Source organism: Lonchura striata, chromosome 1A (assembly GCF_050655825.1).
Source record: "Lonchura striata isolate lonStrDom1 chromosome 1A, ASM5065582v1, whole genome shotgun sequence".
NCBI classification, from domain to species: Eukaryota; Metazoa; Chordata; class Aves; order Passeriformes; family Estrildidae; genus Lonchura; species Lonchura striata.
The window spans coordinates 26,131,086-26,143,909 of record NC_140741.1 but is presented as its reverse complement, the minus strand read 5'-3'; the positions used below and the strand labels follow the sequence as shown (position 1 = coordinate 26,143,909).

The window sequence follows — 12,824 nt, the reverse complement described above, 5'->3', positions numbered from 1 at the left end:
AAACAACAGTTGCAGAAAGTGTATTATGCAGGATTGTAAACTTTGAATATTTATTCAAAGTGAATGGGGTTGGGTGGCAGCCAACCTAGCTTTGTCATGCTAAAGACTGGACTTGAAATCAACAGAAGGCTTCCCTCCCCCTCCCTAAATCAGTGTTTGGTGGGTTTAAACAGCATGTACAGGCTTCATAGAGCTGATTAACTGTATTGGTGCCATCTACATGGTAGTCTTTATGTCTCCTTGAACTCATAAGGTGCAATTAAAATAGAGGCAAGCATACCCTCCCTAGCATTAACTTAGGGAAGCTATGCCTGGCTTTATTTGCCTGTAACCTACAGTGGTTAATTACTGCATGCAGTGTGGTTGCCCAAGATTGTTCTGTGCTTCTGTAGCCCGTGGTGAAACCTGCATTATCCTGTTTTCAGTCCTTGGTACCCAAAAGTAGCCTCTTCAGATTGGCATTAATATTTGTTAAACACACACATATGCCGTGCTTGTAGGACTGTTCTCACAGTCCTGCTGTATTTGAACCCAGTGGAGAGAAAAGGTGACTATTAAGTGGCATGTAAGTGTCTTGCTGTACATGGCTTTGTGGCCTTTTCATTTTACCATGGGAAGTCCCATCTGCCAGAGCAAACCCTCTCTGTCAGCTGTTACAGTAGAATATATGCAAGTGCTGCTTCACACATACCAGAGTGGTGCTTGGCAGCTGATGAAGTGGGCTGGACACGAAGAAACCGGGAAACATTTATTCCATGTTCACTGTTCTGAGGATGTGTGTTGGGTACCTACCTTTAGGCCACTTGGAAAATGCAGAATTTCCTTTAGTTTCTTTCTTTTGTCTTACCTGTAGTGTGGCCAGTAGGTCACTTCTGTGCAATAGAAGCATCACTTATGCATTAGATGATTAGATTCCTCCTCCTAGGTTCTTAGAGCCTCACATACAGAGAGGGCACTTTAGTGCTCTACCTTGAGTTTAATTTACAGTAATAAACAGGGTAGCTGGCAAGTCTGGGCAGCACTACAGTCAAACTGAATATGCAATAATAATTGCCAGCAAACTGCATTCCAGTTGTGAAATAAATCTTTCAACAATGTATTGTGTGCGTCAGACTGTGACTGGAGAGGAAAGCACTGAACTACAGTAAGCCTAATAGCAGTCATTATGAATCCCAAATAAAGCTGAAATAGAAGAAATGAGTCTGCATGGCAGCATTCTGAATGCAAAGGGTAAGTGCAGCTCAGTGCCTTCAGCATGGGGGGCTGTGAGGGGGTGTTAATTGCAAGCTCAGGTACTTGCCTGGTGTTGTATTCTCATGTGAGATAGCTGAAATTTGTGATTCTTGCATTCAGCCTGAAGCATCAAGCACTGATGTGTCTCAATGTACTGAACTTGAGAAATAAGCAGCTATAACCTGTCCATCAGCTTAGCTTCCTGCCAGCTTTTCCCCTTCCTTTCCCTCCATCTCCTTGTGATTCATTTCTCACCCTCAGTGATTTAACCTCTGGTTTTTATGGAGGTGTTGCTTACAAATTGGAGCAGTTTGGGCTAACAAACCTAGCAGTTTTCTTTTTCATAAATATACTGGCACTTGGAGCTGTGAAGTGTCACCGCAACCTAAACAAATGAGAGCTGAATGGTTTCTTAGTGAATACAAGGGAATTATAGGAAGTTTTTTATTGGTAGGTTAGGGGTTTTATAATGTCAGTTCATGGTCACTGTAGCTAGCCTGGCCACCAAAGTCTATTTTAGACTAGTTTAGTCTAGCGTTTTAGATGCTCTTAAATATAATTTGAGGAATGTATTCAGCTGGCTGGGGAAAGTGAAATAGTTGAGTTGCAAGAATAATGTAAGTATTAGATGGTCAGATCATAGCTTAGCAAGGATTCCCATCATATGAATTTTACTGACCAAACTTAGTTTGAATCATTAGCAGCTTCTCAAAGTCAGATTATTTTTTAAATGCTGTGTATTAACAAATAATTAAATTTCTTCACTGAATGCAACTTAGTTGTATCCAAAATAGGGGCATAAGTGACCTATAGTGCTGTAATTTTTTAGTGCAAAAGTCTTGTCTTACTTCTAGAAATGGTACATGTTCCTTTTGTTCTGTGAAAGGGTCTTTTGACTTGTACTGTCTGACAACCTGCTAAAGGTAAGACAGTTTGGGAAGTGGTGAGAAAGTTGTATTCCTGAACTGCCTTTAAAATGTGCACTCTTTAAAGAAAGGGAAATTAACTTGTAGTCTAAATATGTTTGCTATTTATTGTTCGATTTTTGTCATCCTTTAGGGTAGTTCCCTGTGCACTGCAAGTAGAAAGGCCACTAGGCAAACCATGTGGGAGGATTGTTTAATATGAAATCACAGAAAATTTGTAACTGTGTCTTACTGGTGGATAGGAAACAGAAGAAAACTTCCAGTAATTACCCACTTATGTCCCTTTTCACGCAGGCTCAGTCTTATAGCAAAGTTCTGAAGTGTTGATCTGAATTGCCAAGGATTGGGTGCATGTATACGGCTATTTTGCATCCTCTGTAGCACAGTATTTCACAAATTTCTCATAATTCATTAAAACAGGAAAATGAAATGGTGTGTGAATAAAGCTGTCTATTCCAGTGTAGTAATGCATCTTTGCTAGGAATGAGGCTGAAGCCAAGAAAAGAACAGCGTGGGGGTCCCTACTTTAATGATGGTTTAGGTAACTCAAACTGGAGGTGTTTCCTTGCCAAGTCAGTGCTCTAATACTTGTAAGTGTGATGCTTTAACTCTTGCGTTAACACTCTTATGAAATAAGTATAGAATTCTTGTGAATTCTATTTCTTCTTCCATTCTTAGCTCCATAGTTTAGTAAAGCCCAAGCTTATCTAATTGAGCAGTGACTCACTCCCAGGAACAATTCTGTGGCTGCTGACAGAGTAAATGTCTGGGGGGAATGGGGGATGTAATACAAATAGTTATTGAAAATTAAATTGAAAATAGGTAATGTTCTATGCTTTTAACAGTTGCAAAACACTTGTAATTGAAAGAAAGGGACCTTACAGCAGAAGTAGCTTTCCAAACCAGATAAAGTATTTGTTTCCAGGTTTATGGGAGTCACTTGATGCTGCTTTAAGTAGAGTGTGTGAAGTGTCTTATAATTCAAGCCTTAAGGCTATGAAATTGCAGGAGACTAAGGCAAACTTCTGTCCATATGACTGTATTCCAGTGAGGGTTTGGAGTAATTCTGCCTAATTCAATGGGAATGCATGTCATTTTAAGTTAATTTCAGTGTTTGACTTGTTCCTCTCAAATGAACCTGTCTGCTGGGAAATATGTATGTCAACAGGGCAGTTGGTATTAATTTTTTAAGGTTGCAGTACATACTGATGTCTTGGTCCCATCCTATTCATGATTGTAGAGATTGCTTTGTCTCTACATCTGTGACTGTATGGCATCTTTGTGGTTAGTATGTAGTTTATTATTTAAATTATGTAGTTAGTTAAATGGCAAAGAATGTCTCTTGGATCCTGAAATAGGGGAAAACTAGCAAAGTCGGACCAGCCTCTTCCCCAGACTGCTGTGAACCACAGTAAGGGAACATACTGGGTTAACGGGGAAGTGACTGTAGTATGTCATTTTTGGAAACAATACTAGGAAGGAGACATTTAAACTCAAAACAAGGATGGTCTGTCTTCCTTCTGTATTCTTTGGTCCTCTTGCCTATAGACTGGCATCAAAAAGAATATTGTTAACGGTATTCTCATCTGGCAGTTGCACAATAGCTATGTAAAGATAAATGTCCTTGTCCTACATAATTATCTACACCCCAAATGCAAACTACCAGGCAAACAAATTGCTTCCTAATTTGTTCCTGAAACGGCAGTGATTTGCATTCATTGTGAATTGCTGTAAGAGCTTACTGGGCTTGCTTCCTTCTTGACCACTTTAAGGGATTTTTAAAAATGCCCAGTGAAATGCAGCATAAGCTAGGAAGAAAAGTTTAGGAGTCCATGAGATGGAACTTGCTGAATCTGATTCCTCTGGTACTGTTCTTGTGGAGAAGACAAATTAATGGTTGGTTTGTGGTATTGCTAGTTTAGACGCCCTGTGGGTTCGAAGTCGGCCTCTAGAATAGCTCTAATGCCATGTTAGCTTGAGCCTCTGACTTTGACTTCTACTACGTGAGGATTCTGTTCTGGAGCATAGGAGAGAGCTGGTTTAAGATGATGATAAGAAGGCTGCTGCTGCCATGCAATAAGGGAATTTTCAAGTCTGTTTCAAGTTTGACATGCAGACCCTTTTTGAATCTCCATGCTATTGTTTGGTAGTACTTAAAATACTAAAACTTGTATTAACTATATATATTTACATATATAATGTATTATATTAATATGTATTTAATATATTAAAAATATCTTGAACATAGTGTTTGGTGAGATTTTAGAATAGCTGTGTTAGACTGTTTATCCTCTTACTGTAAAAGTTGTTTTGAGCCCTGAAAATAAAAAGGTGTAGATGCTCTAGAATGATCTCTTACTGGCTGAAGAATATACTCTTGTACTATGTGAGATAATTTGGGTTTCTTTTCCTCTAGCAGTGAGAAGTGAGGACTATGTTTCAGTGTAATGTAGGACACTTCAGATGGCTGGTTACTTTGGATTCTTCAGGAAATGATGAAATTGAATTTAGCTGAAGCATAGTGCCTCTGTGTCCTGCCTGATTATAGCCAAAAAAGGCAACTGGTTACATTCTGGGAGTTGCACAGGCAGGAAGCTGTGTAATGGAGGGTAGAGCACAGCTGTTGCCCTGCCAAACCTGATACAACTCTGAACACAATTGAATATTTATTTCTTTTTTTTTTTTCTTTTTCCCCCCTCTTTCCTTCCACTCCCCTTTTTTAGCCCTTTGATCACAGTCTGCAGATGATTCTCTGCAGTGTCATGAAATCCTAATATCTTCTGTTGAATTGTTGATCTTCTTTATTTGCTATATACTCTCTCTGACTTGCTATTATAGGATGGTTTTGGAGCTCTCCCGACAGCTCAAGTTTTTTATGGCAGCCTCCAGACTACTGCATCTTATCTTTACAACAAATTTGTTCATCATGTATCTACTAAAATCTAGTTTTCAGGAATAATACAAAAAGGAGGAATTGCTCTGAGAATCACCATTGTGGTTGAGGTGGAAGTGCCAGTGACCCTGTGGGGAAGGAAAGATGAGGTCAAATGTGGAATAGTTGCTTGGCATGTCCTGTAAGGCTTAAGATTTTAAAGATTTTAAATTCAAGCTAAAGGAAGTGATTATTTATAAAATGATTTTCTCTTTGTATGCTAAAGAATTTTTGACTGTGAATATACAGCTATCCATACAGTCTCTGGCACAAAGTTGCATACCACTTACAGTGATACATTTGTTGAAAGGAATTTCCCTACATGCTTACAAATGACTGGTATGGGCATTGGCGCCCATCATTATTATGGCTGATGCATTTCTGGCTTCATTCACTGTTTGCTAATGCTGGGACTCTTACTTCTATTGTTGCTCTCATGCATGTTTTGGGAATTGAGCTTCTGTACTGCTTTCAATACTTTTTTGTCTGCAGTGTGTATAGTCAGACTTCACTTACTTGATTTGCCTGGTGATTTGTAAATATGAATTCTGCAGAGAAGTTATCCATATAGCTTCAGATAGCCTTCTAGGACATTAGTACTCATATTTTCATTTCCTGTTCTTTAGGTGGTAAAGAGCTCTAGTTTCTATTCAAGCTATGAAAAACATATATTGAGGACACTGGTATCTTTGTGAGGAAGAATTTGAGAAGTAATGTTTATGGGTTCTCGTAAAGAGGCTGCTGTTACATGGTTAATGAGCCTTGACGCATGCAGTCTTTTTCTGATTGAAAGGACTTTTGAATGGCACTAATAAAATTGCTGCCTTATAAACTGGAAAATCCCTGGCGGTAGTGTTCTGGTTTTGATGAAACACTAAATCTAGGGTGCCATTTTGCAAGTAGGCAGCCTAAGTCTCCTTTTTGTAAGGATGAAACTCTCTCCTCTATCTGACCACAGCTTCATATAAGGATGTTAGTAGAAGATATTTAGCTGTAAAATTTCCTGATTTATTCTGTTAGTGTCTTGGAGATATTTTGCTACTGAACATTATCTAGGAAAAGAAAGATATAAACTGGTGGACTGGGTATTACTACTAAGCTGATGATGGAAAGTATCTAATACCACTTTTAACTGGCATCTGCAAATTACTGCTATCTTTTAGAAGTAAAGTGCACCTCACATTCTAGGCTGGTAGTTGAAATTTCTGAGAAGTGGTTTTTGATTTATAGCTTATCAGAATAAGGAGATACAAAGTAGAAGTGTTGATTACACATTTATAATTTTATTTCTGAGCCAGTGTCTCTGCCAAGTAGAGCAGTGAAGGGTTAATCTTGACCTGAATGTTACTGATATTATTTCTGATGCTATGAGGATTGGTACAGATTGTTTGGTGCTTGTCACTTTAATGTGCTTCCTCTTTTCTGCCAAATAATGGCTTCCAAATGCTTAAGGGTCGGTGTTTTGTTGTAGGTTTTGGTTTTTTTTTAAACTGCTTGCTAGTTTGTTTTTTTTTTTTCATACTCTTGGCAAGCAACACCTTGGTCTCATTGGAAGTTTGACAACTTTAGCAGTGCTTACTAACATGAAATTAAAGGAGGGAGAGGCATGCTCTAATGACCAGGGATTCAGAGTACTTAGCATGTGCCTGTCTACCTCTGAGAAGTTGCAAGGCAATCTGAGGCTTTAAAAATAACCTTTTTCTTCATTTTCCCCACTCTTCACAGGTCCCCAACTGTAAACTACAATGTCGCAAAGAGACGCAGATAAGTACCTTTATGTGGACAAAAACATCATCAATAACCCCCTGACTCAGGCTGACTGGGCAGCCAAGAAGCTGGTATGGGTTCCCTCCGAGAAGAATGGCTTTGAGGCAGCTAGCCTGAAGGAAGAAGTAGGAGATGAAGCCATCGTGGAACTGGCAGAGAATGGGAAGAAAGTGAAAGTTAATAAGGATGACATCCAGAAGATGAACCCGCCCAAATTCTCTAAAGTAGAAGATATGGCAGAGCTGACGTGCCTGAATGAGGCTTCTGTGCTTCACAACCTGAAGGAGAGGTACTACTCGGGACTGATCTATGTAAGTAATCTTGTCTGTTGGGGTAGGAGTTCCTGATTACATAGTATGTGAACTTAATGTAATTGCTTTGCTCCTAGATGTGTATGTTAGCCTTTCATTGCCCCTATACACAACTCATCATGTGACTTACCTTCTTCCCTCTACTTAACATTTTTTTCACTAAACTATGCCAATCCCCCTCTAGTTAATGTTGAAGCTTTCAAGGAATGCTATGGTAAATCTGGCTTTAATGTTCTAATGGCTTTGTCTGCAGGATGTTTTGAATGCCTTTTAACTTTCTCTTAGCAAGACACAAGAGCAGTTGGATAGTGGTAAACAGGGAGTCTGATCTGAACCTAACCAAATAATAATAATAATAAAAAAAACACAGTCCTAATCCACCAAGCATCTGAAATGTGTTTCCCATGTCTGGAGCTTCAGTGGGAAAGAACACTAGTGCCAAGCTTTTTGTGTGGATATCAGAGCATCTTTCTAGAGAAGAAATATGTGTGCCTGCTTGTACTTAGAGATGGGAAATGTTCCTTTTTTTTCCATCCCCAAATGGACAAGAGCAGAGATTCCTGCTTCTCATTGCTGTGTAAATAACAGATACCATTTATGGAACCAAGGGTCATTCCCAATGAAGCAGGCAGCAACCACTTCACTGAAAACCAAAGGCAATAGAGAAAGGTGGGGAAGGAGACTTTGGAACCTTGACCTAGTTCTTCAGTTCCCTTCTGATTTTCCCCTTCATGTTGCCTATGTTTAGCAAGGAGATGTTGGTCATGCTAGCTTCTGCTTTATTAATGCTTTGCAGTTATAGAATGAGTTGTTAAACTCAGTGATAGTGTAAAATTTGTGTGCAGTGACTGGTTAAAACAGAACTAGGGGGAGCACATGGGAGAAACTCATGACTTATTAGTGCTGCGCCTGCTCTTCTGGAGTGGCATGAAAGCATACAGATGACTCTTGGAGAAATTATCAGACACTATCTGAAAGATGCAAGGCTGATATAAATTAAGTCTGACTTCCACAGTCTGATGTCAAAGTTTGAAAGCTAGTGTGATTGGAGGTTGATGTAGTTTATTACTTTTTGTAGTTAACAACTCCTTCCACTATTGGTCAAAATCTACTCTCAGATGGAAAAATCTTGGTATTCAGATGAAACAAGATATGTAAGATCCATGTGTAACATTTTTAGAGTAGGAAACACTGCTACATTATATGATGATTGTTGAAAATAATTCAGCAGTGTCTCAAGGTCTGTTGTATGCTGTGCAACGGTCTGTTTTACGTATCTTGCAAGATACCATCTGAAATTTCAGACATAGTCTATGACTAATAAATTGAGTTCTTCTAATTGGATTATAAGAAGATTGTAAGACTTTTTTGTAAAAAATCCCCACACCCTTCACCCAAGCAAACCTTGCATAGTATTTCTCTATTACAGAGTCTGAGTCTTGCCAAAACTGTGTTCTTGTGCACTTGTGAAATGGACTGATCTCACCTGTCAGCAGTTCTCAGCAAGTCAGGAGATTAATGGGAAGGCTTAAAATACTTTCATTGGAGTGGCTGTTAGTTGATCATTAATCCGCTTGAAGAAAGGGAGTACATGCAATGCATCTCCAGCACAAATGTCTCTGGAAAGATCACAAGCATAGTTTAGTTCTGTTCTTCTTCCTTTCTTATTTGGCAGCAGGGCTGTGTGTTTTTATAAGTTATTTTATTCTTTCCTTTTTATTTATCTTTCTTTTTCTGTCTTTCTGTCCTGTAACATGAAGGGGGAAATCTTATTGCTGGTGCTGGCAAATTCTGAGTGAGGCATGTCAAACAATTCAAGAACTAAGAGCTTGACTCCAAACACCATTTTACTGTTTCCATGTGTGGATTGGTTCTGCACTGAGGGGACATGCTAAGAGACTGGCTTTCATATTAACCCTTTCTATTTGGAATCCTCTATCAAAAGATCATTTTCAGCTTTTGTGAATCATTTTTGCTTACCTGAACTGCTTTGTTTGTATTCTGTGTGAAAGTCAAAACTTAATCTTACATGTTCCAGTTATTTTATTGAAGCTAACCGTTACTGGAAAATAAATTTTCTGATGCTGTCAGCTTTGTGCCATGCTGCAGATGGTCCTTTCAATTCCTTAGAGCTAGTTTAGCAGTTAGAAAAATAAAACTAGTTCCAGTTTGGCGTATGTGTCGCTTGAAGTAGTGTAAGGTAATGCCAGAATTCTATTTTGAGATAGTAATGTCTGAGACAAAGTACAGATTTCCAAGTCAGTTATGCTTATAATAGATGAACCTTTGAATTAGAACCTTGGGTTCAATTCAGGGATTTATGCATATAAGTCTTTATTTGTACTTCAGTAAGATGAAGATAACTCTTGTCTTCTCTGTGGTAGGGCTGGCAGCTTCTGCTTATTAATACAACTCAACTTGCTTCCTGTATGAAACTGTCAGTGGACTCAACCAGCAGCTGTAACATGGTGGTCTTACTCAGTTTCTTATCCCAGCCATGATTAGTTGCCTTTCTTTATTAGACAAAAATATCCCCTCACACAGATAAGGTTGTTTTACTGCATGGAAACTTCCCTTAGGTATTTCTCCTGGCAAGCAGAATTTTGGAAGAAGGTGGTAGCTTCTTCTTGCATACTTGTTTCATGGCCTCTTCACTCTTAAGTGAAATTAATGTGTTCCTTTTCTAAACTGCTGCTCTCATCCATAGGGTGGCTTTAGACATGTACTCTACTTACTTGAAAAACAACCATTCTAATTTGTCACCAATCACCGCCATGAAGAGTCACACATATACAGTTAAGAAAACTCCACCTTCCTTGTGGACTTGTGTGCACTGTAAACATGCTGCTCTTGCACTGACCCATTTCTGTCTTTGTCCTACTCTTTGTTCTACTAGTGTAGTCAAAGGTCAGGAAAGCATCACCTAGACTTCCAGCTTTTATTCTCTGCTGTGCAGGTGCTGTCAGACTTGAGGGAGGACTAAAGCTGAGGCAAAAGGAACTGACATTGCTGGTTTGGTTGCTGTAAACTCCTTAAACTGCTCCCTTCAAGCACTACCTGAGCCTAACCTGACTAGAAGCTTAGCTTCCTGGAACTTTAGAAGTACTATGCCAAAAGATTTGTAGCCAACTTTCATAGTTTTCCACTTTGGAAAGACATTTAGTATTTTTTCTAAGCCATTCCAATAGTCCTCAAATATTAAAAAAAAAAAAGGAGGGAAAAAAGAGTAGTTCTGCAGACATATCTTGATTGTTTATACTGGGATGTGGAAAAGAAACCTTAAATATCTATAAAAAACTTACTTCCTGGAGGATATCTGTCTGAATCTACATCTGAATCTGCTGCATGTTAGAGTGGACTTGTTACTTAGTGTTAAGCGCCAGCATGTAGAAAATTTGGACATAAACTACATCTACTGCCACAAACTGTGTAGTAGATGCTATTTTCACCCTTCTGATCACTGCAGTCTAATCCTTACCTTTATCTAGCTAAGAAGCTAAATCTGATTAAGTACTCTCTGTGCTCCTCGTGGAGAACTCTTTAGCACTCCAAAGCACTCTTTTTTTCATTGAGCAAACAATGTAAGAGATCTTGGCAATAGAAATAAAAAGTGGCAAATGTACTGTCTTCTGGTAGCAATGCAAGTTGCTGTAGAAAGCTGCTTATCTCCAGATGTTTCAAACAGCTGCTTCTAAAGTTGACAGGGAGCTAGGATAGCACTAAATCCCAGGAGTCAAGCTTGGAATGCTATTCTTAGAATGTCTAGGAAATATCTAAGAAGCCTCTGCTCTTCTTATTCCCTTTGAAAGTAAAAGATTTGTTGGGCTTTTTTTTTTTTTTTTTTTTTTAAGGTACTCAGAGCTCAAAGTTTGTGTTTGTGGAGTTTTTTTTAAGAAGCTTAGTATTTTCACTGGAAGTGTTTTGACAGTTGTATTCCCTCAGAACTGTGCAATTTAAGCCAGTGGAAACCAGTTGAGAAACAGAGGTTTGTTGTCAGAGATCATGAATTAACCATTTGATATGAATTAGAAGTAAAATTTGGCATATATTGCTGACTCTTTTAGCGTGAACTACTTAAGAATTGTTTTCTGTTTTGACTGATTTGGAACAATACTGAGCATTCTAAATATACATACTGAACATACTATGCACTGCTGACCTTACAATTTGAATCGATTTCTAGTCATACTTGCTACATGATAAATCATGAAAGTATTCAGACTTGGAGGGTCTTCAGGAGGCCATCTACTCCAGCTTCCCATTCAGAACAGGATGGCACTGCCTTAGGCATAGTCCAGCAGTCTTGAAAACCTTCTAGGACTATGCTGGTCTTATTTTTCTTTTAGTAACTATTTTGGCTTGAGGTTCCATTAAGTTTAGTGATCATTTACCAGCTAAATCTATATCAAGCATGAGACAGAACATAAAATGTATGCATTTTGGAGTTAAGCACCTGCATTATATAATGAACAGCACTTACTTTGAAAGGGAGAAAAGCCAGTCCTAGTGGACTGTTAATTAGCTGGAGAGCAGACCAGTGATATCAGTGTGACTGATGGGTCAGTTGATGTTCAGTGCACACTTGGAAGGTCAAGGTGATAGGACTTGGGCTGTTCCTCAGATTCTAATATTGCTTAGTAGGAAACATTCCATTTGTTTTTTTTTTTCCAAGTAGTGTACTGTTAAAATATGCAAATGTACAACATTTTTAATTTCTCTCTCTATTTTCTGGGTTGATTTCTTTCCAGACCTACTCGGGCCTGTTCTGTGTGGTAATCAATCCTTACAAGAACCTGCCCATATACTCAGAAGAAATAGTGGAGATGTACAAAGGCAAAAAGAGACATGAAATGCCCCCTCATATCTATGCCATCACAGACACAGCCTACAGGAGTATGATGCAAGGTGAGTGCTGACTGAGATAATGACTCTTGTTGAAATCACAAATCAAGGTTGCAGTCAAAACACTGTAGGAGAACAACAACTCACTGCTATCAAAAGGCATTATTGTCCTTGCTTACAGACACTATTTGGTACCAGCTTTTGTGTTCAGGTGAAAAGCTTTCTCCTGCTTTAGTGGATTGAAGACTCATACAAAAAACCTGGTGAGAGCTAAATTCAACATAATGAACAGGCTGGTGTGAATGCATGGGTTTCAGAGAAGCGGGCAAGGAGACCTGAGGCAGCAAAGTTTCTGTCTCAGTGATGAGCCTATGAATTGAGATAGCTGTAGGTGGGCAGGTACGTGTACTGTTTGATAGAGGCTTTTGACAAAAGCTGTTTTAAAATCCAGTTGCCCTATCTGATTTTGAGGAACAAGCTTAGTATAACCTATATTTTGAAGTGTGCTGGTCAGTGGTAGCTTTACTGTCAAGACTTGTTTGGTTATATTCTTACTTTGTTAATAAAACTCACTGTCAGGAAATACTAAGTACATTTGCTGCCTTTTCATGGAATGAAAGAAAGCAAGTGGATAGACATATTTCACTTCACATTATACAACTGAGAATCAGAGAACTGTGGATATTATCACTTGAGAACTTCTAAATATGGAACTCTGAATGCCTTGTACATATCCCTGGTTCTGAGAGGAGGTTTTTCACGAAGTCAGTGGTGGTGTGTGTGATGCTTGGAGAGGTTCTGGTGTGGAGGTAT

The 12,824-nt window shown here is 38.8% G+C and overlaps 1 protein-coding gene across 1 annotated transcript in view; it reads left to right on the top strand.

Annotated features, from left to right (window-relative positions):
- Positions 1-12,824, top strand: part of MYH9 (myosin heavy chain 9) — a 69,925-nt gene that overhangs the window by 8,671 nt on the left and 48,430 nt on the right. Inside the window, exons 2-3 of the mRNA XM_021554050.4 lie at positions 6,817-7,169; positions 11,918-12,074. Coding sequence (XP_021409725.1) covers positions 6,837-7,169; positions 11,918-12,074 — 490 coding nt within the window. The 5' untranslated portion in view covers positions 6,817-6,836. The remainder of the gene's footprint in view (positions 1-6,816; positions 7,170-11,917; positions 12,075-12,824) is intronic.